The 27992-nt window shown below is 42.4% G+C and overlaps 1 protein-coding gene across 1 annotated transcript in view; it reads left to right on the plus strand.

Annotated features, from left to right (window-relative positions):
* The window catches only part of LOC108555080 (uncharacterized), an 80381-nt gene that overhangs the window by 14262 nt on the left and 38127 nt on the right, over positions 1–27992 (plus strand). Inside the window, exon 3 of the mRNA XM_017910592.1 lies at positions 5275–5520. Within this exon, the coding sequence (XP_017766081.1) occupies positions 5275–5520 (246 nt within the window). The remainder of the gene's footprint in view (positions 1–5274; positions 5521–27992) is intronic.

Here is a 27992-nt window from a genome sequence, read left to right on the forward strand (position 1 = left end):
TATCTTTGGGCATTCTTCCTCTTATATTCCAACGGGGTACACAGGTCTAAACGCATAGACTCCAGTGGACAGTCGATCAAAAATCGATACTAGTTCCGGACGCCACCGCGTGGCGCCATAGGCACAAGAGCCCAGTACATTGAAGAATAGTTACTAGATCGATGTTTCTATTTCAACAATAAGTATTCTAGCCATTGTGTTTCTTATTATCTGGATTATCTAAACGATTTAGAGCAATATATTGATATAAGTTTCTCAAAATTTCTCAAAATTTCCTTATTCTCAGAAGACAATTGTCGCATGAGTAATTCTTTTCGACATCTGCAAGCTTCGTCTCCTTATCGGTTCGAAAATATTTTATTACGATATAACGAAAAGATGATCGTAAAAGCAAGATCTATCAGATAGACGCCCTTACGAGGTAACCTCTTCCGTGAGAATATTCCGGCTAAGAATGGGGAAGTAGTTAAAGGGGCGTTTCATAAAAGAACGGATGGCCCTCTTTTTCTTTATACACAAAGCCTAACGTTTTACATCGTGGAAGAATACGCGGTGTGTATAGTCAGCAACTTCGCGACAAGGTCCTACGTAAAAGTTTTTATATTGTACAAGACTGTCATATTATCGGCCGTTAATGCCACGTGCTGTAAGTTATAGCAATAAGAGTGCCCTACGGTCGAGTAGTCCGCGTTTATGGCTCCTTATGAAAGTGTTCTATTAAAAGGACGGACGTTGTTCTTAATACGCGAAACGAACAGTGGAATAACGGAGATCGTAAACGATGCACCATAAAGTGACATAATGCAGAATCCCAGCCGCGTTTCATAATGAACGAAAATTACTTTGAGATATAAACATGAATTGTGCGCAGCTGAAAAACGATTTATTCATTAAGCAATTACGAAATTCTCAAAATTTTCATCATAAATATTTCCATTACTGATGTAAATGTATGAACATGGAATTTTGCTCCTCTGCACTTTGCCAGAGTAATTTTGTAATTTTTGTCATCAATGGGAGAACGGAAATTCCTTTGAACCGATTATACTGCCATTCGCAAAATATAACACGAAGTTACTGTAAACTATAGCATTCTGTAGATATTCAATTTTCTGTTGGATGATCAATCTTCGAAGTTACCAACTGATGAACACAAATTCGAGCAGGACTAGGATTACTCATTTAGCAATCCGCCTAACCCCACGCTAAGACTCTGGTCAACCTTTCCCTATTAAACAAATTGTAGCCTTAATCCTGCATAAGCACCAGAAACCATTTTCTCGTTCGAACTCTTACTTCAATCAACCCGGAGTCAATTTACTCTTCGAATCCTCCAAAGTACACCACGCGCGGACCTGATGTATTCCTCTAACCTTGCTCTAAATTACTAAAAAACCCGAAGGAAGCTGCATGAATATTTTCTCGATTTTCCATCCGAGTTTACTAACTTTGAAAAAGGTCTACGAATTTCTGAAGTCAACCAGGACAGAATTCCGACCGGTAGGTATACACCGCAACAATGACCAAACTTCGAGCGAGGGAGTTTCGAGTCTGGCCGAAATTTCAGCGACGGGTGTACGTTTCTATAGGGGGTGAGTAGGGTTCGTTAATTCGACGCCGAGTTTTCCGATTCACTTACGGTTTGACAAGTTCGCCACGTTCCGGGCGCGCTTGCACGCGAGCGAAGAAGGAGTAGTCTGAAGGGTCGGTGAAACAAAACATCGTAAAGCACCCTCGTCTGTAGAGGATGCGACCTGTTAGCCCGGCATTCAGGCAAGTGAGAAAAGTGGCTGTTAGAGGTGGCCGGCGATGCATAAGGACGCCTTTCCAGAGGACGGCTTATCCCCGCCATTGAAATTTATTTAAGCTAACGCTTGGCACTGTGAGGCGGTACACAATTGCCGCTGTACAATGTACGGGACATCTCTTTGAGTAATTTCCAACTAATTCTTTTTTGCGCAAATATCGGAACTCGGTTTTGTGGGTATTGTGACGCTTATCACTGACACCTTGTTATTGACACCAAGCACTTGAGTATGGCAAGCGACACAACAATCTCCATCAGTAGTATGAGGTTGTTCAAGCGTTTTATTGTATATATTGGCGTCAAACAAAGGAATAAAGTTGCGGTTATTATATTATAATATGTATTCCAGAAATGCACACCCGTATACTTCATGTCACTTTGGCATTGATTGTAGCAAATTAACGTAATATAGAAAACTGGTCAGTTAAGAATCCACGCTGGTTCATAGGATTGAACATCGACTGCCGGTGGTGTATAACCGTGCAGTATAGTACAACAAAATATTTCATAAACGAAGCAATTGTTATCATCAGATATGAAAATACTATAGGAAATTGTGTAGACACAAGGTCTGAAGCTATACAAGAGAATATTCGTCGAGTAATGCGATACCAATGTAGAGGATCATCGCTACATTTTGTGCCACGTTACCTAGATTGGCAAGCCAGATTGTGATAAACTATTTTTGAGTGGAGCCCTACGTCCTAGTCCCTAGGTTCTAGTTTCGAACTAGATATCTGGAGTCCTGGGACAAAACTGTATCCCAGCTGGCTATCTCGTGACGCAGTCGCCTAGCAAAGGATTACACTTACAAAGCGAAGGATCCTTTCTAATCCTAGACCTTTGGTGTAATGTCTGCTATCCCTAATAATAATGACACCTGTAAACAGGAGGAGACCTGATCCTGAACCGTTGTTGTGATACCTACTATCCCTAATGATAATATCCATCCCTTCTACGAAACATTGGAGTCTTCCTCATCCTGGACCCGAACCTTCTTTACTAATTATGGTGACACCTACTATTCTTGAATTCCAAATAGCTCCTACAAAACGTTGGAATTCCTTTGATCATGGACCTGAATCTTTTCTTACGATAGTGATACCTACCATTCTCGAATTCTAATCCTTTTCTTCAAATAATCTTCTGCATGCAATTGACAAAAATTCATGTTCCACTGACTTCCAATTTGGCAAGTGTTACACCTAATGTATGACTAGAAAATTCTGTGCCCAATTTGCTCACCTTAATTAAACACCTGTGAAAGAAAATAACAATGACCGTGGGGTTTACTTAAACCCCTTCCTCACCCTAGACCTTCTACAGATAGAGAAGCTTCTCCATGTCATTGAGAGAGACGAAGAAATTCTGCTCAGAGCTAGCCAGTGTTATCGTGCCACCCCGTACACGATATTTCGTTGCCGAACGTCCATGCACGCGAAACGAACGGCAGAGTGGTGTACGAGTATCGCGTTCGCGTTTTTTTGATAAACTTTCGACTAACGGGAATTTTTAGTTGCTCTTAATTTCGAGGCCGGCTCGTTCTCGCACCGCTGCCTCTCGTTCGCCCATCCTACCGGCACCGCTGAAATCGACGTGGTTCAAGTGGTTTTCAACGTACCCCGGAACTTGAATATTTATTTGCTCTTCCATAGAGATGTTGACCCGGAGCGTTTGAAATTGAAACGAACGTGGCAGGCGATAGTTTCTGGGCCGTGTAAAAATCCGCGGTGTAACCGGCGGATACCGTTGTGCAACACGGAATTTTTCCCGCGCCTCTTCGACTCGGTATTAGCCTGTCCATTGTTACGAAAGTGGTAATTACCGTGAGCTTGTGCAGCTAGTAGCGAGTGAAATTAAGTAACGAATAACAGCAACGACGTAGAATGATAGTTATCTATGATCTGTGGCTGAGAATCAAATGTAAATAGAAAATTTGGGACTCTAAGTTAAGAAACCTAATCTTGGCATACATCCCTTCCCCTCTAATAAGATGGAGGAAGAGAAGATCAAGATGAAATTGTTGTAAAGATAGATCAGTGATGAGCAATGTGTTCAAATTGAAATTCACTATGGTACATATCTTATATACCGGGTGTCTTATATGTTTCTGTATGACCACACTTCGAAATATTCAGAAGGAATCAATACAGAACGTAATTTTACCAATATAATGTTAGTTGAGAGTCTATTGAGTTCTGAAATCTATTTTCTATGTCTTTATGTGGCATGTAGATTTAAGAATGAAAGTAATAAGAATTCCATCAACAGTGAATTTGTTCAGTCACTTATATTGAAGATCATGGATCAACGTTTTACTGAAAATTGAATTTGATTCGTAATTCGCTTATAGCGTATTTGAGATTACTTTTCGATCATCCTTTTAATACCATCGGTTACGCGAAACCTAACCTAAACGTTCAAAGCAATTCAAATCGCCTTTTTCAATCACCCTTTTAAGGTACTTATATTGCTTTACGGTTTCTTGTTCTTTAGTAAAAAGGGTCCAATTCCTCTCCCTGTCCAGAATATTTAATTACTCGGGTTATCTCATCTGTACGGAGAATAGGGTCTCCCACGATCGATAGCAGGTTGAATGTGTACGGGATCGGATAATTGAGTGGTAGATACCTCTCGAAATTCCCATGGAGACGTCCTCGCAGCGAGTAGCTCTCCCTTGATTACGGAGACAGCTGATTGATGCTTCGGGGTACGATCCAGCTGGCTCGATCGACCGCCTTAAGATCACTCGATGCTCTTTGGCCTATGAAATTTGAGATTCGAATCGCCTCCGTTAATACGATAGACGTTACTCTCTCTTTCGTTTAACCCAATCATGAACATATATAATTTATGGATAACCTAATAATCCACCAGGTTCCACCGTGTTTGCGTAACCAGCGCCATTGCGAGTCCTACGCGTACTAAAAACACCCCAGGTTCGACTATAATGGAATAAACAGCGCCATGGCGTATCCTACGTGTACTAAAGGTGCTCATAGTTCTATTTTACTTGAATAAGCGGCGCCATGGCGGATGTTACGCGTACTAAAATTTTCCAAGATTTGACTATACTCTAATAGGAATCAATAGAGGATTCCACTATTATTCGATTATGTATGGATCTACAGCGCCATTGCGTGTCTCACGCATACTGAGAAGCCCGATGTTCTATCGACTTGAATAAGCAGCGCCATGGCGGATCCTACGCGTACTAAAAATCTGCAAGATTTAACTATACTTTAATAAGCAGCAATGGCGGTTCCTACGCATATTAAACGTCCCCATGGTTCGACTATGCATGGATTTACAGCGCCATTTCGTGTCCTACGCGTACTAAAACCCTCCGATATCCTAGCGATTTAAATAAGCAGCGCCATTACGGGTCCTACGCGTACTACGCGTATTAATTGTTAAGGAGTTTGCAAAATAATTTCATTCACACGAATCAACCTATATGTTTCCAGATGCTGCAGTGATGGAGGGCGAGGGCACGCTGGGTCGTGGTCACGGAAATGGGGGCCGTGGGCTGCGCCGTCAACGGTCCCTGGAATGGCGAGAGAGGCGCGGTTACGGGCCTAGTGCCCAGTCGAGCAGCGACGACGAAGAAAACTCGCGTCACGCCGTCGGTGCCACGTCCGTCTCATCCGCCGGTAGAGGCGCTCGCAGTCCGGGCCAGGTTCTCGCCTCCCTCTTGGCGCAGCAGTATGGAAGTGAGTGATGATATAATTGATGTTTAATGCCTTGATCGAGAGTCTTGCGCTGCCCTTACGCGGAAAAGTTTCGCAGACGTAGGTGGTCGGCACCGTGGAGCTCGTGTTTGGGGAAGAAACGGTGTTTGATGGGAGTTCCTGAGGAACGTATTGGGAGGGAATTGGTAATTTATCGAAGGGCCTCGGGACTACGGATTTCCAGGGTGGCAACAGGGAAAAGTATTACGTCGCCGTGATTGATTTTATCCGTCATAGAATATCAGCCTTTTTTGTCGGTGTGGTCTCTCAAATCTTTGTATCTCTTCCTGATTGATTGTTTATTGAAATTATACGTCATAAAGGAGGAATGATTGATACGCATATAAGCGTTGTTCTTTAATCATAATAATTTAGCTGTACATCACGAAATTATATTTTTTATCCATTAATATTGAAACACGTATAATTGACAGAGTAAAAGAAACGAACATATTAGCTTTTCCGATTGAGCTGAAGTTTATTACCGAAGCGCAAAGGTAGACAAATTTCGCATTTAGTAATTATCTTGTATAGCTGTTATATCACATATATATTTTATGGTCAGAAATAAAAGATTTACCGCATATCAGAATATACGTACATTCAGATCGTCATAAGTTAACGATGCTTTTGCGGTTTAAAAATATGCATCGTAATAAAATGAAGGAAACAAAATAAATTAGACCCCACGTTTCGATATAAGGTCGAACATCGCAACGATGATAAACACTAAAAAAAGGTCTAGCAACGCTGGCTACAACCGTCATCTTCATTAAGCGGAAGCACCGTTCGCGACTCATCGAACCGACCCGCCTCCAACATATATATTTTATGGTCAGAAATAAAAGATTTACCGCATATCAGAATATACGTACATTCAGATCGTCATAAGTTAACGATGCTTTTGCGGTTTAAAAATATGCATCGTAATAAAATGAAGGAAACAAAATAAATTAGACCCCACGTTTCGATATAAGGTCGAACATCGCAACGATGATAAACGGTAAAAAAAAGGTCTAGCAACGCTAGCTACAACCGTCATCTTCATTAAGCGGAAGCACCGTTCGCGACTCATCGAACCGACCCGCCTCCTAGACAAAAGAAATTAGTGTAACGATTCGACTTCTAAGGCGCAGCTCTGATTGGATGACCCTTCGTTCGGCCAGTCTTCCGGCTGGATTCAAACGAACTTTAACGAGCGACTTAATGAGCAACCTATGAACTTTCAATTGCAACAATTAAATCGAAGGAAGGAAATAGCCGCGCGAACAGGTGCGATCATCGAGTAATGGCCTGTCGGTGGAAGAGAGCTTCGTTCTGGATGCGGCTTAACGATACACGCCGGTTGACTGACGGCAACTTTTTTTGTTTCTTTCGACTCGATCTACCGCTGCCAATAATAAAGTTCAGGGTGGCTCGTTCATCATATTCCATCAAACGGGCACGGACCACGTTCTCGACCATTCAGTTCAGTCTGCCTCGCTCTCTGCGTCCCCCTTCCCGCTTCCATAATCTTCCTTCGACTCCCCGGCAAACGCGTAGATTAAAGGATTTACGAAATTAGTTTTACTTCCTCGCGTCGTCTACGAGCGCGGCCGGATATTAAGTTCGGAGGCGAAATCCAGATTGCCGAGCGTGCATCGCTCGCAGCGCCGTGCCGCAGACCATGTTCGAGTAAACAAAGCCTTAAAAATATTTTGAGACACAGCGTAGAGAAGCTTAATCGCGTTCCGCGACGCAACTTCGGAATTAGGCAGACTTTGCCATCGACGGTATCGATTTTCATTGAACGTTGGGAACGAAGTTGAAAAATTTCGGTTTCGACGGCACTATCGTGCACACGTGGACGATCGTGTCCGTTTGGCATTCGTTTGCGTGGCGCGTACCGATTACGCGGCTCATTCATGGTACACCGTATAAATATCCAGCGCAGCATAACTGCATTACCATTGACGGCTTATTTGGATTACTACTTAAGCAAATAATAGTTTAATATCGCGCGTTCCGGTTGCACGGCCATCATTTGACCTCGGGTATGGCTGGTTATCCCGATTAAATCTACAAATTCGCATCCTATGACCCAACGTGGTATAATCTTTATCCCACACACTGCAAACGTGTCGTGTAATCCTCGCGTTTCGTCAAATCTTAAACTTCTCGGAACTCTTATTTCGTACGCTAAATGGCGCATTACGAAGTGATTATTCTTCTTTTAATATTCGCTACACTTTGACTGCGTTTCATAGATTTTGAAATACTTTGTGCACACGTAACTCTTATTTTGTCAAGTCTTTGAAAGCTTGGAAAGCTTCGAAAATTCTACGCCGTTGATTTTTATTACCATAAAGCCATCTTCATCGCCGAGTAGCACTCCCGTGACGCGTAATCAACGATCGCATTACAGCGTACTGTTAAGCCACTTACATGGCCAAGAAGGACGTGAAACGCGAGAAGGGCGCTGCGATGGCTGGATCCTGGTCACTTCCGACGATCCTCGACTCGACTTCACGTTTCACCTACCCCTGCAACGTTTCATCGATTCATCTTGAAGCCGGACAAAATAGACGAGGAAAATGGAAAGGAGGCAGGTTAGGGAGACGGAAGGGGAGAACTCAATTAATACCGCTGCTCGGTTTATGCTATATTTCTTGGTTGCGGTATCAAGCGAGCCAGCAGCCCACCTCATGTCTGTCTGCATTTGTTCCAATTCACTTGCTGCCGATTACCGCTCCCTCCCGTCCAGGATACGCGACTCAGCTTCGACCCCTCATCGGCGTTCCCCATTTTCATCCCTATTCTCCCATTTCCTCTCTGTCCCCGTCCCTTTTCCTCCCCGTCTCTCTTTCAGAGACCAACCCTCACTGCTTGACTCGGCTCGTCTCCCGGTTCGACCAGACTCGATTCGTCAAGGTACAGTGTCACATAACCGCACTTGAATCGTATCGAAACAGGCAACCAGCCATCGGTCGCAAAGCTGGTCCAGTCCATAACCTCTTTTCCCTCCTCACGACCGCTCCGTACTTCGTTCTCCTCGTCGTACTACGTATTACCCGCTGAATCGATATGACGCGCACGTTTTCCGATACAACGTACATGAAACATTCCATGTCGAACGTAGAAATTGCCGTTGTTACGAGGCACGCTTAGCTACCGCACTGCAGACGCTGCGCCGTCTTGGTATCGCTCGGTTAATTAACTCTCCGCCGGCTGCGTCAGTTTCGTGTACCGATAATCGATGAGCAGCGCCGTGGATCTCGGCAGTGTGATCGATTTCGCGTCGCGAGCCGCGAGATGGCGCCAGCGGCGGCCGGAGATCGCCGAGACTTTCACGTCGTAGCGTGGGTCTGTCCGATGGCTGATCTCGGGTTAACGCGTTCTCGTTGTCTCACGCAGTGCCCGGCAGGTGGATTATATTGCGTTAATGGCAACGTGTATTCAGAACCCTCGGTCCTTCCAGTGAAAAATAATCCGACTACACTTTATTAGGTATCACCATTACGTTCCGTGAAAGCATAAGTAGTGGATCGCGTTACGGACGATTGACAGGCCTGTTACCGAAGAAGCCGCGTCCGTAAAACCCTGCATTGTCGCACGTTCCTCGTCTTATATCACGGATCGAAACACCTTTTACGATCTTTCGCCGCTGGTGGAGTGAGAGTAAAGCCTTAATAACAGGCCATGTTAGCCTGTATATGCTCGCCGCGTTACGAGCTGAGATCTCGTGGCATTCACTCGTCAATATAGATGGTGCCTTTTAATCTCTGTCCGCCCAGTCATCGATACGCGGGGTCCAGCCAAGTAATACGTTAAAGTGGGCACAATGTCAATCCGTGTAAAAAAGAATGCAGAAAAATTTGTATATCAAACAATCGATTAACTATTTTCTCAAAACACAGGCCAAAAATGATAAAAATTTTCTGTATATTGTTTCCTTATTTTTTTATAAGGTGTCACGTCGCGTTTATTCTTTATTGTTATTTGGTCAATTTCTATATCCAAGTGCACGATATCGAATGGGCACAGCGTAATTCCTTGTAAAAAGAAAGAAATGTGCAATTAAGGTTTTTTATTTTCAGTCGAGTTTTCGGCAAAATCGATCAACCTATCGGTCAGAAATTTGGTTAAAACTCGAACCAAGAATGAAAAGAATTTATCGAATATTGAAATATTGATTTGTAATTTATTTTTTTCGTGAAGTGTAACGTCGCGCTCAATTTTACGCGCTATTCAGCTGGACCCTGTATCGATGTGTAGGGCACCTAGATGGCGCCACCGCGTGCATCTAGAGTCGCGTTCACTTTGGACGTTACATTGTCGACTCATTACACATCGGCCTACGGTTTGCCACATCGCGCGTTTCCTATAGAAAATATTGACCTCCGCGCGCGATGTCGATAACGCGCCAGATAATGTATAGTTTCCCACGGCATTGTAAGTGTTGATTTTCCGCGTCGCGTTTGCGTAGACGCCGCGGACTATTAATTCGATGCGGTCAGATATAGCTACAATGGTGAATCACGGGTGGAACTTGCTGCGTTAATTACCGCGTCGGCGTCCTCTTGCCTGCGACCGTGTTACGGTGGACCGACGATCCTCGACTCGACTTCACGTTTCACCTACCCCTGCAACGTTTCATCGATTCGTCTTGAAGCCGGACAAAATAGACGAGGAAAATGGAAAGGAGGCAGGTTAGGGAGACGGAAGGGGAGAACTCAATTAATACCGCTGCTCGGTTTATGCTATATTTCTTGGTTGCGGTATCAAGCGAGCCAGCAGCCCACCTCATGTCTGTCTGCATTTGTTCCAATTCACTTGCTGCCGATTACCGCTCCCTCCCGTCCAGGATACGCGACTCAGCTTCGACCCCTCATCGGCGTTCCCCATTTTCATCCCTATTCTCCCATTTCCTCTCTGTCCCCGTCCCTTTTCCTCCCCGTCTCTCTTTCAGAGACCAACCCTCACTGCTTGACTCGGCTCGTCTCCCGGTTCGACCAGACTCGATTCGTCAAGGTACAGTGTCACATAACCGCACTTGAATCGTATCGAAACAGGCAACCAGCCATCGGTCGCAAAGCTGGTCCAGTCCATAACCTCTTTTCCCTCCTCACGACCGCTCCGTACTTCGTTCTCCTCGTCGTACTACGTATTACCCGCTGAATCGATATGACGCGCACGTTTTCCGATACAACGTACATGAAACATTCCATGTCGAACGTAGAAATTGCCGTTGTTACGAGGCACGCTTAGCTACCGCACTGCAGACGCTGCGCCGTCTTGGTATCGCTCGGTTAATTAACTCTCCGCCGGCTGCGTCAGTTTCGTGTACCGATAATCGATGAGCAGCGCCGTGGATCTCGGCAGTGTGATCGATTTCGCGTCGCGAGCCGCGAGATGGCGCCAGCGGCGGCCGGAGATCGCCGAGACTTTCACGTCGTAGCGTGGGTCTGTCCGATGGCTGATCTCGGGTTAACGCGTTCTCGTTGTCTCACGCAGTGCCCGGCAGGTGGATTATATTGCGTTAATGGCAACGTGTATTCAGAACCCTCGGTCCTTCCAGTGAAAAATAATCCGACTACACTTTATTAGGTATCACCATTACGTTCCGTGAAAGCATAAGTAGTGGATCGCGTTACGGACGATTGACAGGCCTGTTACCGAAGAAGCCGCGTCCGTAAAACCCTGCATTGTCGCACGTTCCTCGTCTTATATCACGGATCGAAACACCTTTTACGATCTTTCGCCGCTGGTGGAGTGAGAGTAAAGCCTTAATAACAGGCCATGTTAGCCTGTATATGCTCGCCGCGTTACGAGCTGAGATCTCGTGGCATTCACTCGTCAATATAGATGGTGCCTTTTAATCTCTGTCCGCCCAGTCATCGATACGCGGGGTCCAGCCAAGTAATACGTTAAAGTGGGCACAATGTCAATCCGTGTAAAAAAGAATGCAGAAAAATTTGTATATCAAACAATCGATTAACTATTTTCTCAAAACACAGGCCAAAAATGATAAAAATTTTCTGTATATTGTTTCCTTATTTTTTTATAAGGTGTCACGTCGCGTTTATTCTTTATTGTTATTTGGTCAATTTCTATATCCAAGTGCACGATATCGAATGGGCACAGCGTAATTCCTTGTAAAAAGAAAGAAATGTGCAATTAAGGTTTTTTATTTTCAGTCGAGTTTTCGGCAAAATCGATCAACCTATCGGTCAGAAATTTGGTTAAAACTCGAACCAAGAATGAAAAGAATTTATCGAATATTGATTTGTAATTTATTTTTTTCGTGAAGTGTAACGTCGCGCTCAATTTTACGCGCTATTCAGCTGGACCCTGTATCGATGTGTAGGGCACCTAGATGGCGCCACCGCGTGCATCTAGAGTCGCGTTCACTTTGGACGTTACATTGTCGACTCATTACACATCGGCCTACGGTTTGCCACATCGCGCGTTTCCTATAGAAAATATTGACCTCCGCGCGCGATGTCGATAACGCGCCAGATAATGTATAGTTTCCCACGGCATTGTAAGTGTTGATTTTCCGCGTCGCGTTTGCGTAGACGCCGCGGACTATTAATTCGATGCGGTCAGATATAGCTACAATGGTGAATCACGGGTGGAACTTGCTGCGTTAATTACCGCGTCGGCGTCCTCTTGCCTGCGACCGTGTTACGGTGGAAAGAGGGCGTTGATGCGAAGATAGGTGAAATGAATAGGAGAGGGTTAAAAATATTTTCCTACCTCGTGAGAAAAATATTGAACCAACGTTGAATTTGTGATATTTTTACGACGAAATATGGGCTATATTCATAAGTCAGAGGTGCTTGGACATTTATTCGAAACTCAGCAGATTCACTGCCGTTAGAAATTACGTTTTGTTTTCAGGTAATATACCTGAGCACCACTCGCGTAAAATTGTCCCGTTTTGTAAGGTAACAAAGGGGATGTAGGAGAATCGCATGGAATCGTAACTAAATTTAGAGATACTACTGTACTTATTATTTATTTTGAATTACTTCATTTTATTAGAGATTCTTAATTAGCAAATCTGCAAAGAGATTTGGTGTTCCTATTGGGGTAGTTTTATTATAAGTTTCAATTTTTGAACCAGAAGTTCTCCGGTTTACAAGATACATATATTCTTTACGAAGTGATGTGATATTTACGTCTAATTGTAATAACTAAATGAAGCATTTAGCGAAAGTAGGGCAGGCCAGAGGTAGACAAATATCTTTAACCAACGTGTTCATCTTCCGGACACAAATCCTTCTGCACTAGTCTATTCACATATGTACATAAAGGGTTTAATTTGCTCATGCGAAATGAATGATGTGGATATTCCAACAGCGAAAGCCACTTGAACAATTTAATTTATAGCAATTTTTCTACGTACATCAAACCTTATATAATTATTATACACAAAATCTTAACTACACATTTGAAATAAATTCCCCTTCTTCTTTATCTTTGCAAATATTATTTCTTTAGAAAATTATTAATTTTGCATGTCTAAGCAATTGGACTTCGGGAAGTTGCAGAACAAAGAAAACATCCTTACCTCAAATCTCGCAATTAATATAATAAAAATTTGTCAAGTGCCTTTGCTGTAGTTTCGCACGCAGGACAGGGAGAGAATTTGAAATCTAACGTAAAATAATGGCTCGTGGAATTGCGTAAGAAGGATGGCAAATGTAAACCGAAGACACTTCAGCGGCAGTGAATCAAGACAGTCCTGGATCCTGAGTTTTCCGTCTCGCTAGCCAGTATTTTCGGCTTACAACGCATTACGGAGTCGCAGGGTCGGGCACGTTCTTGCGGATCTTGGGGAACGATGTTAAGCCGAGAATAAATTTTTAATGGGCCGCCAGAGGTTCCGGCTTTATGAAATACTGCCGCGATACATGCAAATGATCGGGACGAGAAATTAAACTACGTGATTTTCCGCGATAACGAAACGCTTTGCGCTATCGATTCTAGGCTGTGGCTCAAAGAATCGAATGACGTTCGGGAATAATTAAAGAAATACGCATTGCACGATTATGGAGTGCTGTGCGACAGAGTGAGAGGCGTAGTTGAAGGCGGTTCTACGCGATCAGTGGTATTGCCAGTATTTTTCCGAGAATTATTTTTAATCGTTCCCCGACAATGCTTCAGGCATAGGTATATCGATGAAAGGATCCACCGTTGGCGCAATTTACCGACTTATCAACGGAATCATAACCACAATTTCTTGCTCGTGAGGCAGGAAACAAAATATGTGTTATTTCCTGCACTCACGATAAAGTGTTAACTTGAGCTGAGTATGTAACGATACTTTGATAGAAAATAGAATTCTATTCGACGCAAGATGGCGTCAACCGTAAGAGAAAATGGTATTCAATTTGACGCCAGATGGCGGCACCGTAGGCACCATGTTAAAAGCACTTTTCTCTAATTTTAATTCAAGTGCATAACTTCGAATAATGTTTATATAATTCGTAGCATAGAAGAATGTACCCGAAAACCACATAAAGCATTTATATATTCCCAATGTCACTTCATATCGTACATTCATCGGTCAACACTGGTATCACTTGTTATATATATTTTAAAACGTACCACGATATTTATTTATCATTTCTAGACATCATCTTGTAAAGAATAACAAGATGCATTAACTAGTGTTATAAAAAATGTACAATTCCATTTAGAAAAACGTTAATGACCTTCGTATGTCCTCTACACGCCCACCTACGAGAAAATTAGTATCACCAAAATGTACCTCTCCAGGAACCATTCAACTTCATCTGAAACGTTTTTCGCTACGCCTAATAATAATGTCTTAAATCTAGTTGGAAATATGTGATGACTTAACCCCGTATATATTGCGGTACTTGAAATATTTCCGAAGTATTTGAAATGATTTAATGGTCAAATTAAACCAATATAATTGGTGTCCTAATCAAGATCGTGGGGTTAGGTTTTCATATGTCAAGTTTCTATTTATGTTAAAAAATCATTCGTTTCGGTGTTTTAATTTCAATGCCGTTCGGGACGTATACTTATCTGTTGTACCTCCTATTCGCCGCTAACAGACCAACCATTTCTATTTCCTTCGGAAATGGATACTCACCAAGCCCCTAACTCAAGATTAAACTTAACAACATATATTCGGTGGTCAGGGAGGCGAAAGACGCTAACGTACGAGATTAGGTGGGCGAAGTTCTGGGAGATGGGGCAACGCTCGTTACAAGGTAATACAAAAGTTTTGCCACAGAGAGAAAGAAAACGGTGCTCGCCGTTTCCACTTATTCCTTCGTCGACGGCGGAGAAACTAGAAAGGGAGGGAGCATGAAAGAAAGAAGACACGAGCGCCACCGCTCTCAGGAGGAATGAATAATTTAAGGACGTCTGATCGCGCGATCGAAATTCACGTGTCTGGGAATCGCTTTGAACGTCAAATTACAGGGAACCTCTCTCCTCGGCCGATCTCTTGAATAATTGTGTTACGGACGGTCGATCCATTTAAATCACTCTATTGCCAACGAACCGGTTCATTAAAATGCGCCGGATCGAATTTCTGTCGGACCGACTGCTTCGCCGCGTAACAAGAAATCTCTGATAAATCTTATCGACCAGGCGCGTGTATCCGTCTTCGCCTGTCGACAGCTCGAATAATCCACCGTGTCCTTCCCTTTGGGATGCACTCGGCGCGCGTTTTTCTCCGACGCGCCATCTACGTGCGATCGAGATCAGAGGTTCGTTCACCGCGGACACGCTGCGTGTCCTACGGCACCCCAAAGTCCATCGAGATATGAAAAATGAGCCATTTCATTCTTCCTCGGTCCTAACGGCTTTTCGTATTCTTCTGATCGATGATCTACCAACGTTCACGTGTCTTTGGCAAATTAGCTTCGAATATCAAGATCTGTGCTTCATCGTGATCGGACACTAATCCTATTCGTCGAATGATGTAACATCTTACAGTTCGCCATTCCGAAACTTCAAGGCACGCTCTTTTCATCCTCATTCCTAAAACACCGAGCGTCCCAAGTCAATGAAAGTCTGTTTTATTTCTTTGTTATTAACGTCTGATGATTGGACATCGCTTGGGTTAGTGCCTAGCAAAAGTCTATAAATCTCCATTATAGCTTTACTTATACTTCCACCAACACCGATAGACATCGAATTCCATGCACATCTCTAATAGACATTCACTGCGAATCAATTTCTATTGGTGTATCATATTATATTCTCATTCTAGGTTAGTGAGCAAATGTCCAATTCCCTTGTAGTTCTATAGGAGAATAGCCTAGTAGCCTCTCAGTCTCCTCATTTGAATTCTTGTTTGGAGTCTCTGTAATCGGTCGGGGAGCTATCTGCTGAAACACGACCGGAATTGGTGAAACTTATCTGTACCATCTACAAAAGTTATGAAGAATCGAGCACGACTTAGGTTATAAGTAACCTTCATTTGTAACACGGTGGGAAACCTGTATTTGCTGCAACAAGATTCGTAAGATCTTCTCAAAGTGACGAATAAGTGTCCCTATGTTCCTGCTTGGCCGGAACTATCACAGAAGCAAGGCCAGAACCATACAAACTTTGACTCGGGACATTTTCGAGGAATCCGACACAAAGAGACACCAAAGCAAGCAACGTGTGTTCGCGTGGCAATCTGCGATGTAACATAGAGCAGGACTAGTTAGCGGTATGCGGGAGCTGCTTCAAAGGACCTCGCTAATATTCGCATGACGTAAATGGCAGATGAACGGTGAGCAGGTTAGGCCTACGCAACAAGCATAAGCACCGGTACAGCGCCACAGCCGGCTATATCGTGCAGCAGGCGCCACCGCAACACGGTCCGGCACGTTGAGTCTGTACACATGTAGCTGCACTCTGTCGCCGATAAATTCTCGCGCAAATCCTTGCCACGGCTTCCTTATGCGACACTCGGGCCACCAGCGATACTCGTCATTCAGGTTGAATCGTAGGTTTCCGAGATTCCACGATCGCGATGGACAGGAGCAATTGTTATTGCTGGCGACGAACGAAGGATCGAGGGATTCCGTTGCACCCAGCTTACGAAGCGCTAGCAGTTGCAGCCAGTTTTGTAGAATATATCGGTGGTCAAGTGGAAATAAAATGTCTGTGTCGCGGGATCCCGCGGCCGTCAATATAGCGCCGTACCGGTGGCGCCCTCTGCGAACATGGGCGAAGGATTTTTGCTACGCAATTTTTAAGACTTTGCGGCCAGGTGCCTATATGACTCGAGGATATCCTTATCAAAATCAAACGGAAATTCACGAACTTCTACAATTTTTCAAAGATTCGCCTTTCATAATAGCTGTTACATAGCTTATTGCAAATACGCGCTTCGTAGCGTAGATGCGTCACTTCCGAATGCCTCAGTCCTAATGTCAAGGACTATTTAATTGAACATTTCTTCTTTGTTTTATATCTTGCTTTCGGTAATTTTACATTATCAATAACCATTATTTCCAATTATCAATAAGGTTTTACGAATTCCTTTTATTATTCGGCCATGGACTGTTTGCACGATGGATGAGCCGGTAATTAAAAATTCAGACAGCGTTTTTCTGGATATCGTTCGTAATCATGATCCTGAAACGACCGATAATCGTTGGCCCAGCTGTTATAAAGCAACAGGCATCGCAATCGGCGCAAGAACGAAATTACTGGCTACACACAAATTACGAACTGGATACGCATCTCCCGTTTCCCGTGGCAAGCCCACCCTTCCTTCCGCCGTGGCGCAGCTTGATCATAAAGCTCGTTCCGGCTCCTACATACCAACCTCGTCGTAAATATCATTCTCGTTTTACGTAGATGCGGCTTCTCATCGGCAGAATAAACACGCCGGAGGTAAGGTTACCCTAACGAGGAAACGTTGCCCCTTGATCCGAAAGGGGGATGAACGATGTTTCTCCGGCTTTATTATTGCTGTCGAGTAATTAAACCGTTTTCTGTGCTGGTGGGATGAAATCAAACGTGTCCTGGCGTCCTCTGGTAGCCTTTGTCCGAACCAAGTTTTCAGGATGATTGATGTTAGGTGTGTGCATAATCGAACGGATGGTTGTGGAGATTGAAGTATGTTAAACGATTCATTTTCGCAGCCATTGCTTGCTTTTCTAGACTCGACAGTCGTAGCTACGATTAATCCAAATACCTTGTGCAGTGGAGCAAAGTATTTCAAATTACAGGTGAACACTAAAAATCATCCTAATATTATTCCTGCGTGGTCTTTCCTTCAGAAAAGCCTACAGAATAATACGATACTATGTAGTATTTATATATGTAGGAATAGTTACAAATGAAACTGGTAGAATTTATTTTATTTTATTTTTTTGTTGTAACTTTTTATTTCTATTCGTGGGTGTTATTATTATGTAAATGTTTCTCATTTAACGTGTTTAACTAGCATTGATGAGTATAAAAGGGAGTTTGAAAGAATTGAATTAAATTGCTTTGAATTAGTTAGTATTTTTACTATAGTATTGTTGTATTTTTAAATTTGCGTGAAAATGGGATCTATAATCGCGCCATTGTGGGATGAGACGAAAATGGATTTAGAGTCTGAATTTTGCCGTTTTACCGATCAATGCAAGCATATTGGGTTGACGATAATTAGATATAACCTTTGTATAGGGCGGTGTGTATGTATACTTCCTTTTGGTAAAATGGATAATAACGTTGGCACGTCGTTATGAACGCCCCACTGCACAGAAGTCTTTATCCAATTGCTGGATTTATGTTAATTTATGTTACGTGTTTAATTTAACAGTCGAACAAATGACTCTTAATTTTATATCGGAATAATTAGCTTTAAATTTGCCGCGATTACGAGAACAATTTACCGAATTACCCCTTTGCCAAGCGAGCGTATTAGCGGTATCAAAAAGTCACTTTTTATAGTTAACATAGCGATACCTTCAAACGAATTTCATTAAATCCAGTATCCTAACATTAACAAGCAAAATGCAAGGTGAAGTTATTAATTAAAAGAGGCACAACCCTCTCTGCTTTACTTCATAATTTATTCGTAAAGAGACTTGTCACGACTTCATAAATTATTTATTTCTAACTATTTTATTTATTATTACTTATTCATAGTATCTTTTAAAGGACAAGTAATAATTTCCACGATAAATGTATATAGTGCAAGGCGTACAAGAAAAAGAAACTAATTAAGCTATTTCGAAGTCCCAATTTTGTTTCTAATATTATTCGAATATTTAAAAATTATACTTCTCACATAACTAATGTGAGGAAGGAAGAATTATATTCTGCAAAAAATTTATTCCAACTAAAGTTAAATATACTCCAGCAAATTGCAATTCAACGACACAGCGATGTACGTTGCTGTCCCCACCTCTCGTCCTTAACGAGCAGGAGGTGGAACAAAATCTGCACACCTCAGTTCTAATAACATTGACCCATCGCGAAACAAGAACTCAACCTTCCACTACCTATTCCAGGAACCAGGCACGTGAATTTATTACGCGGTGACCCGTTCTCCATCCTTCGGTTCTTCTATTAAGATTAAAAACCATCCTCGTGGCGGTAATTACTCGGCGCGGTTAGATGACGCGAGAGTGATCGCGGAGGAGCAAGAACGACAACAAGAACATCGCGGACGTTCACAAGTCTGTTACGAGGATCGAGAGAGAAAGAGAGGGAGAAAAAGGAAAAACGAAAACGAGCGTTGCCAGAGCCGATACACCGAGCTTTCTCATTATTTTAAGTGACTCGAGAGGCAGAGGGCGTCGGGTATATGCGCGCCATATATCACCACTTGCCACTCAGCCGGGCCGGTATCGTGTAATCGAGTTGTCAGGCAAACTACCCCTTACAGAGAATGGCTCCGCTATCGTTGTCGACGCCGCAGACGCCGCCGATGCCATAGTAGTCGCCTAATGCACGCGTTATTACGTTACACGCATTTAAAACTTGCCTCCTATTAGCAGTTTGCCGTCATCTGCGGCTGCTGCGCCGAGGATCGAATTCGAGGCGAGACGGAGGCGTCCTCCTCGTCGGCCTCCTCATCGGCGTCCCTGTCGTCCTACCATCAACCACCGCGATCGTCCGCAGCCCTCGAGACTAACTTTGTTTCCCCGTCGAACGGATTTAATACTTTGCCAGCCATTACGCCGGCCGATCTAATGGATCGCGCGCTTAAAATATTTAGTCGATGGTAGATGGCGCCTCCGTCGCACCGTCTCTGCAGCTTTGTTTTTCTTCTTCCGTGATGGCGGTGATTGAACTGAAGAGCGGAGCCGGGACAATGTACTCTGCGTTGCATGAGAGAAGTCATCTGAGAAACTTGTAGGCCTGAATCCCCACCAGCCCAACCATACTAACATCATGGCAGAAGTAGAGTAAAACGCTTCCCTTATTGGCAGAACTGATCCCTTCCTATTAGCCTGGTCATAGAACACCATGTGACAACGGAAGCGAACAAAGCAACGAGACAAAGTGAGATGGACGCAACAAATAGATGCAAGAGCGTAGACTCATCCCAAACCGTAGTAGTGCTTCCAATTCATTGTAAGTTAACTCTGAGATAACATTTCTTTCGAGGATATCTTACGCCTATGTTAACGTATCACGTTACCGAACTTGGAGGTAATAGTTTTGGGAGTGTCATAGAAGAGTGGGTATAACTAACAAAAGTACAGGTGGAGCAATTGGAATACCCCTCTTGCTCAGCAAACGAACGAGATGACTTCTCCCATGCGACGCATAGTACGTGCAAATATAAGATGGACGAAAGGGCAGACATTCTACGAGCCATCAGATTTCAACGGATTAAAATAGAAATTAGTAAGAACACTTTAAATTCATGATACGCTTTATTCAAGAATATTACTTGAATCGCGTGGAATCACGGAAACAGTGATAGGTAGAACACAGTATATATATATATGTGTAACTTATTACTACACGAATGTAGCTTTACTGTTGGTCCTCGATTCTGGGACTAGGCTGACTACCACCAAAAAAATCCGAGGACTCTGTTTAGTTTAACAAGGGAATATATTCAATTCATACACGTTGAATTTAATGCAAATTATGGAAGAGATTGTTCCTAACAAATATATTTCATACGTATTTTCTTTTCTTTTTTTTCTTTATTGGCCATTGTTCATATTAGAAGTATGAGAATAGTTGTCAAAGGCAGGGGACAATAGTGTTTGCCAGTATATTCCCAAAGTTCTAAAATTTTTTGAATTTCCCGGTTGTTCCCTTGCTAGTATTTACCTTCTGTTTTACGCATAAAATTAGTTCCATATCTTTTAATTCGTGGGATAATAGTGCCCAAAGGTCTATAGTTGCTTCTGTCATAAGTGTTAAATCATAAAGTATTATCGAATGGTGTTGCAAATGGACCTGGAACCGAAAAATTCATGCAGAGTCTTTAGCATCTCGCAAGAAACAAAAATGTCCTCATCACTTTGCTCAAAATCAATCAGGAAGTTGTCAATAATCAATCGAAATGTGTGAAAATGAGACTGATCGAATTCAGCCAAGTATTATGCTTCGTTGGATACTGAGCCATCTTCGAAATAATTGATGAGGAGCTCAGTTTTTGGGAAGTTTTCAAATCAGATATGTACATGTCTGTTTTCATCTGACGATTTTAAATATTGTTATCTGTGTATATTTTAGTTGAGTAGATATTACAGATGGTTCTAGGATCAAATACAAGCTCAACTTGGCACACGCGAGTATTCCTCGTGTAACAGAGTCAGGATGTAAGTGTGCCCGTCTTCTGTTACAGAATATCGTTACAAGATTAAATTTTCGTCGTTAAAGGTAGAATATAGAGAATACACGCTAATCGATATACTTGGATATAGATCCGTGGAAGCGCTACAGAGGTTAGCTATTATCGATAACAGTAATAGATGTGGCGCCGTGTTAGCGCTAGCGCTAGGTACAAGGAATATGAATTAAAGATAAAATACTCTGCCAATATCGAGCATGTTTCAGCGTTTCGAATACACGTCGAGTACGACGGGACGATAACTCTTGTCCTTCGGAAATATTAGACCGGTGTGTGTAGTTTCGCATCTATCGCTTGATAGCCACGTCGCGTCGTATCGAACTACGATCGTGGTGCAACTTTGGATATTAGCCGATCCCCAATCCCTTATCGTTCATGAGACAGTTTGTCACTTACAGCCGAATCTACATTTACGATCGCGCACAGATTACTGCTCCAGTTACCGCTTTGACGTTTGAATAGCACTTGGACAAAGTGTAGTTGCGATGTTGCAACGATGTTCATAGCGATTTACGTTAAATTTCTTCGAACGAGCAACAACCTGAGAGACATTGGTGACGAATCCCGCGATATACCTGGAATTTTCTTTATTTGTTAAGTTTAATGATTGCATTTATTTGTTAAGTTTAGAAGTAACTAAAAAAATAATTATTTGTTATCGACTCTTGCTTGAAATAATAACTCTTTTCTCAGCAGGCCCCTTTTTGAAAATTTTACTGTTCCAGTTGAATGTCCAAAATTGAAGTACAATAATTTAGGCAGTGGAAGGAAAAGATATTTCATTTTTACAGGTATAATTATGTAGAAGTTCTCAAATCCCGAACTAGGTCCCAAGATTTGTAGGACACTCCGACATTCACTGTTTCAACGTTGTTCCTTAAGCACTGAAATATCCTACAATTACAGCTACTGATACGTTAGTTATATAATAATACGCATATCGCAACACTGGTATTGGTATTACCCATAGTACCCAAATAGATATTAAGCATATAATATTTAAAGACTAGGTAAATCATATACGTGATGTTTATGATAAAAAATATCAAGAGAATAAGTCGTGTATATATTTTGACCACTTGCTATATATGTCTAACGCAGAGTTGGAAGACGATTACGAGGTTAGCTCGCGCGACACTAACGCCATCGGCCGTCCGCATCGCGAAATAGTCGATACCGCTCCGTGGAAGAAAAAGGAAACGGAACGACTTTCTGGAACGAGAATACTCGAGGGACTGTGGAAATCCGGACGAAAAACCAATAAATCACGTTGTGTTTAACGAACCTTCATGTTTCTATGCACGCTCTTGGGAATAACGGGGCGGAAGTGTTGTTTTTACAGTCCGGAGAGCCAGCCGGTCTGTAATGTTCGAAAAGAACGAGGACGATGACGTTTGCCGGCCCCGTTACACGAAATCTACCAGGGAAGAATACTCGAGCGAATTACTGGAACATCGGCGCATCATTATACCTTGCTTGCAGCACTTCGGCTGATAAAACCGGCCGTAATCTACGACCATTGGACACTATTTTACGTGGTAGGAAAATAAATGTGGCCGACGAAATATAGATATGATTTTTCATGGGATGGCGAACTTACACAAATCTAACCTAAAGGAACGATAGATCACTGGAACCTCTAACATCAACAGGAGTTTACACAAACCTAACCTAAGAGTAACAAGTTAGTAAAAGGTATGAACAAAAATACTAAGTGATTAGAAATTCCAAACATCCAGAATTCCCAAAATTAAAAATTTGAAGCTTTATATATAAAGCATATAAGAATTAAAACAATAAAAAGGAAAGGATCAAAAATTATTACATATAATATACAATAAGATGAAATAGGACAAGTTTCTATTCTCTTTTTCTACTATTATATATCTTCTATATTTCGGTACTATGTTTAAAATATCTTTACATTGCCCAAACAACTATACATGTATATCTACGATGCTACTTAATATCGGATCGAAACATGTAGATCCATAAACATCGGTGAGATACCAGTTGCAGCACGAACCACGGTTCTACGCAGTTGCACTTTCTCCTCGCTTTAGAATAAGGGTACCATTCATATTCGTTCCGCGGCGCCACCGTCGGGCCTATGCTCGTGCGCGAGCCCACTTAATAATGCAGATAGAGAATACCCGTGGTCCGGGCCGCGGCTCGTGTAAGTCATGATTAATATTTCAGTTGTCGACCGTGTACGGGGTTACCGGGCGTTTCGGCGAGGCAGGCGACCACGGTTAAGACTGACCATCGCTGGCCCGGGCTAGGTTTCGTTGTCCGGTAGGTTGTTAATTATTCGCAAAGGAAATTAATGCGTTCTCGGCAATAATTTATATCGGCCGCGAAATGAATGGTTAGCAGACGGAATTATTCACGCTTCGCGTCTCTCCGTTCCACCGATTCGGTGAGTGCGTCTTTACCGAGTTCCCAACGTTGTTTCCCGCACTGTACGGTACGAACATTTGAGGTTAGGATGACCAACGTCTCTTCTGAGAATCTTTCTCTCGTTCTCCGAAGCCATTACAGCGTTTAATCGAATGCTGGTGCCTGTTACCTCCACACTTTTATAACCAAATGTGTCGGCCTCTTTTCGCTTTACCTATTTATTTATTTATTTTTGAGTAATAAAAATAGTAGTATCTCTCACGATGCAAGTTCATTGCTGTACCTAGTTGTTACGTAGTTGGAGTCACCCAAATGTGACAAAAGAAATCACGAAACAGCACGGGCAAGGTTAAACTAACCTCTAAATATCCGAAAGCTTGCCGCCTATGGGAAAATTATTATTGAAATATTATGGTACGCTTGCTAGTGTACAACTTCGTCAATAGATAAAGTTTTGCTCGGTTTTAAATAATAAATTCAACGAAGCGAATCGCGAAGGATGTCTTCCCGAGACTTTTCGACTCCCCATCGATCCTCTACGCAACAACGTGTTAAGCGGCTGGAACTTTCTTATGTACCTGTCCCGCGAGCCGAAAGGAAGCTTTTAACTTCGGGGAACTCGGCTGATTTCGAAATGTAAAGCGGCAAAATCAATCCTCCGCACTTGAAAGCACGCTCCCGTAGCCCGTTCACCGAAGTAGTCGCGTTATAATGAATTTACCGAGTTCGCTGTTTAACAATGCACATCTCGACGCCATGGCTGTGTTCCGCGGCGAACGATAACCCGCTGAAATACGTTACGAGCCGACCGTTTCCGTAATGCCGCGGGTTTAGATCTTCTAATCTGTTTGATACATTGCCCGCCACGTGGCTGAGATTGTTTCATGCCCGGAAGTCGGCGTTAAATCTCCTTTCCGCCGCCACCCCTCGAAGATGTTATTACTATTTTAATTGCGCCACGAGTCCGCGTATCTCGACGCGGGACCCTGCGAAAGAGAATTTATTCCTTCAGCAGGTACCACGATGGAAGGCCGTTGGTACTGTTACACGCAGAACTCTCAGTCATCATTTTGGTATTAACCCCTTGCCGTACCATTTACTCCCACGAACTTGTAAAGACAACTTGACACACAAAATTGTAGTCAAATTTCATCAATGACTCAAGAGTCAACCGTAAATCAACAGAAACTTGAAAAAGCCGAGATAAATTTCCATACCTTTCGTAATCACACATAATTGTACACGAACCCTAAATCAGACACGAATTATCCGGATCAAACCATTGCTCACCGATAGCCTAACCTGAATAAAGATCATTTGCCATAGTGCAACTCCATCGTGTTATACTTCCGCGAGACTTTCCGTAACTGTACGTAGTTATACGAGTCAATCTCATCCAGGATAGTTGGTCTATCGCCATTTTTTTACACCGTGGTAATGGTGCCGTCTGGACCCAGTCAGAACCCAGTAAGAGATGAGGGGTTTTCAAAACATGGGTTATAGGTACATTCTCTCTGACAGGATGTATTTTCCTTCTTGACCAATGCAGCAATTCAACAAATTCGATCTTATAGCATTCTATCGTATGATGAAGGAACCAAATGGAGCTCATTTGAACTAATGGAGATATTAGCGTAGACGTGGACCCAAAATTTTGATTGCCAAGTTAGCTTGTAAGCACCCAAAGATAATTTCATGGGAGTGAAGAGTCATCGCAATGCTACTTGTGCAGAGCTGTCTACGTTATTCTATATATAAACTTAGGTCTAATTATGGCAAGAACCAATCATATCGATCCGAAATAACGTTGGTCTCCTACCAGGAAACGATTCTCGAAGCGTACAAAAGAAGACAGTCAAAGGGGAGAGTTTTCCAAGCGAAGGTATGTTGGGGTCTACCGGCTACCGTCTGCACGCGAATAATGAAACGCGTGGATAAGTAATTCATGGTATCGATGATGATGATCAGGGGAACTGTGCGCGCACGCGTGCGTCTACGTGAAATATAGACCGTAAAAGATGTAACAGCTATTCATTACGCTCGAAAATAACTCGACTCCATGCCGGAACTGCGTAAATCCAACTGGAAAAAATACAGAGCTCTGAAATTTCAATTTTCCTGTCTTCGTCGGTGCGTTTTGCTCGCTCTCTTCTACTTTTTTGCTCTCACCTTCTTCTTCTCATCGTTTGTTTTCCCTTCCGCGGAATAATGCATTAAAATATTCTCTGGCAGCCCCGGCTCGTCGTCAGCCAGCGTGCAAGCATGGAAGATTGAAACGTTTCGACGGAACGCTCGAATTATACTCGCTACAGGATGGTGGATGTTGAGAATATTTTTGGTGTGGTTTATACCGTAAACAAAATTGGCCTGTGACGTTTTTCGAACATCGTTTGATTTATTTCCCAATTGGAAATGTAATGGAGACGTGTTAACGCACGCGTAGAGAATTGAGGTTATGTTGCGTTGTAGGACCGGACCGCAAGTTCGTGCGTATATTTCGAAGGAACAAAGTTTCGCTGTTATACTGCGCGATTTTGGCACAGTGAAATATGATCGGCATATTAAGAAATGGTCGGGTGAGAAAACAAAAATTTTATTTTTCATCCTGATGGAGTTGTGTTGGAAGGCAGGATGAGTATCTGCTTTTTTACCGCCCTTCCTTTTGCCACTGGCGCTTTTATATTCGATAGTAAAATCAAGTCGTGAGATCCCCGAAGAAAAAGTTTTTCAGGGATTTATTGAATGAACATTGTTAGGCTCGTGCGTTAAATTGTCAGTTTTTAAAGACTTCCAAAAAACATTTATCACAGAACTTTTTCAAAGATTCTTTTCAATTTCTTCCCGTGATAATTCCTTATATACCATATTTTTATAGTTTAACGTTTGCGTTAATATTTCTTTTGTGGACAAATTGGCTGCTGATGTGGAAATTATTTTATTTCCATTCGTTTATCTTAATATAATTAATTAAATTATTATTGAAACTTCGGAATATGTGATATGCTGAAAAGATATCGCCACAGTCACGCGAGAATCGAATCATACGTAACCTCTGCGCTTAAATTTTTGTCGTGTAAAATTTTCTTAAACCGATTTAAATCTATGTACTGGTGTTTAATAACAAACTTTGCTACTACGAATTACTGTTCCTGATTGATACAATCGAATGAAATTAGAGTTACTGTGCTGCGCGAAATTGTTGCAGATTCGTTGGTGGATGTAAGTTCTGTAAACGCTTGTAACGATTATGCAATCACCGGTGACGTAAAACTAATTTAAAACGTTAACATCTCGACACGGCCCCTGTCGCTAGCAGTGCAACAAAACGTTTCGAGAACGCCCGTCTCGTAATAGACGTCAAAACGTTAATAGGGAATGGAACGACATACAAGAAAAAGCTAAATTGAACGGAGGACGAAGTTTCGACGTTATACTGCATGTTGCATATCTTACTCGTGACTCAGTGACAAAGACAATCGTCGTACCTTTGGCACTTACCAGATTCACAAAGTAATCGTGAATCTCGTTCCTTTTCTCACGAATGTGCAATCTGTTTCTATCGATTAATTATAATAATAATTTCGATTAACGAGTATTTTGAACATAACATTTGGTCTTCTAACCTAGAAGCTCACTTCATTGAAATAATAATTTTGACTAACAAGCAGTTTAATTAATATGAGAATGAACAAGGTAAATAAATTATATAGGCTATAGAATAAATAATTTAGTATGGGTGCTAATTAGCACATAACCTAACAAATCATTGCTTTCAAAAGTCACTTGTCGTTTTTACCAGGCACATCAGAAACACGCGTAACCTAATCACAGCAACAAAACGCCTCTCCCCAGGGGTTCAAAGTGGCTCTCTCTCAATCCCTTCTATCCCCATACTCTCTCAAATTGCACGTTGCCACTAGCAACAATCATTTTTCCTATTTGACATTTAATTTTCGTCACAACTGCCTTGTCACCGACTCTCAAACGCAGAAGTGTCCTAAAACTAACAGGTTGCTTTTGTAGGTTAATCAAATCGACCGCAGCGCCACTGGAGGAGCGGCGAATTCGTGAAATAATACAGAAACACGTCTCTCGAATCTCTGCTCATACGAAATACGATTATACCTTACAGAAATGTGAGTTTCTTATTCTAGACGAAAGGAAATTTCATCCTCGCTAACCAATTCAATGTTCCGTTTGAAACTCAATCGTGTCTGCAATCCCTTTTCTTGCATTCAACGATGACTTTATTTATCGAATCGGAGCAACA

The sequence above is a fragment of the Eufriesea mexicana genome, unplaced genomic scaffold (assembly GCF_001483705.2).
Source record: "Eufriesea mexicana isolate 0111107269 unplaced genomic scaffold, ASM148370v2 scaffold76, whole genome shotgun sequence".
NCBI classification, from domain to species: Eukaryota; Metazoa; Arthropoda; class Insecta; order Hymenoptera; family Apidae; genus Eufriesea; species Eufriesea mexicana.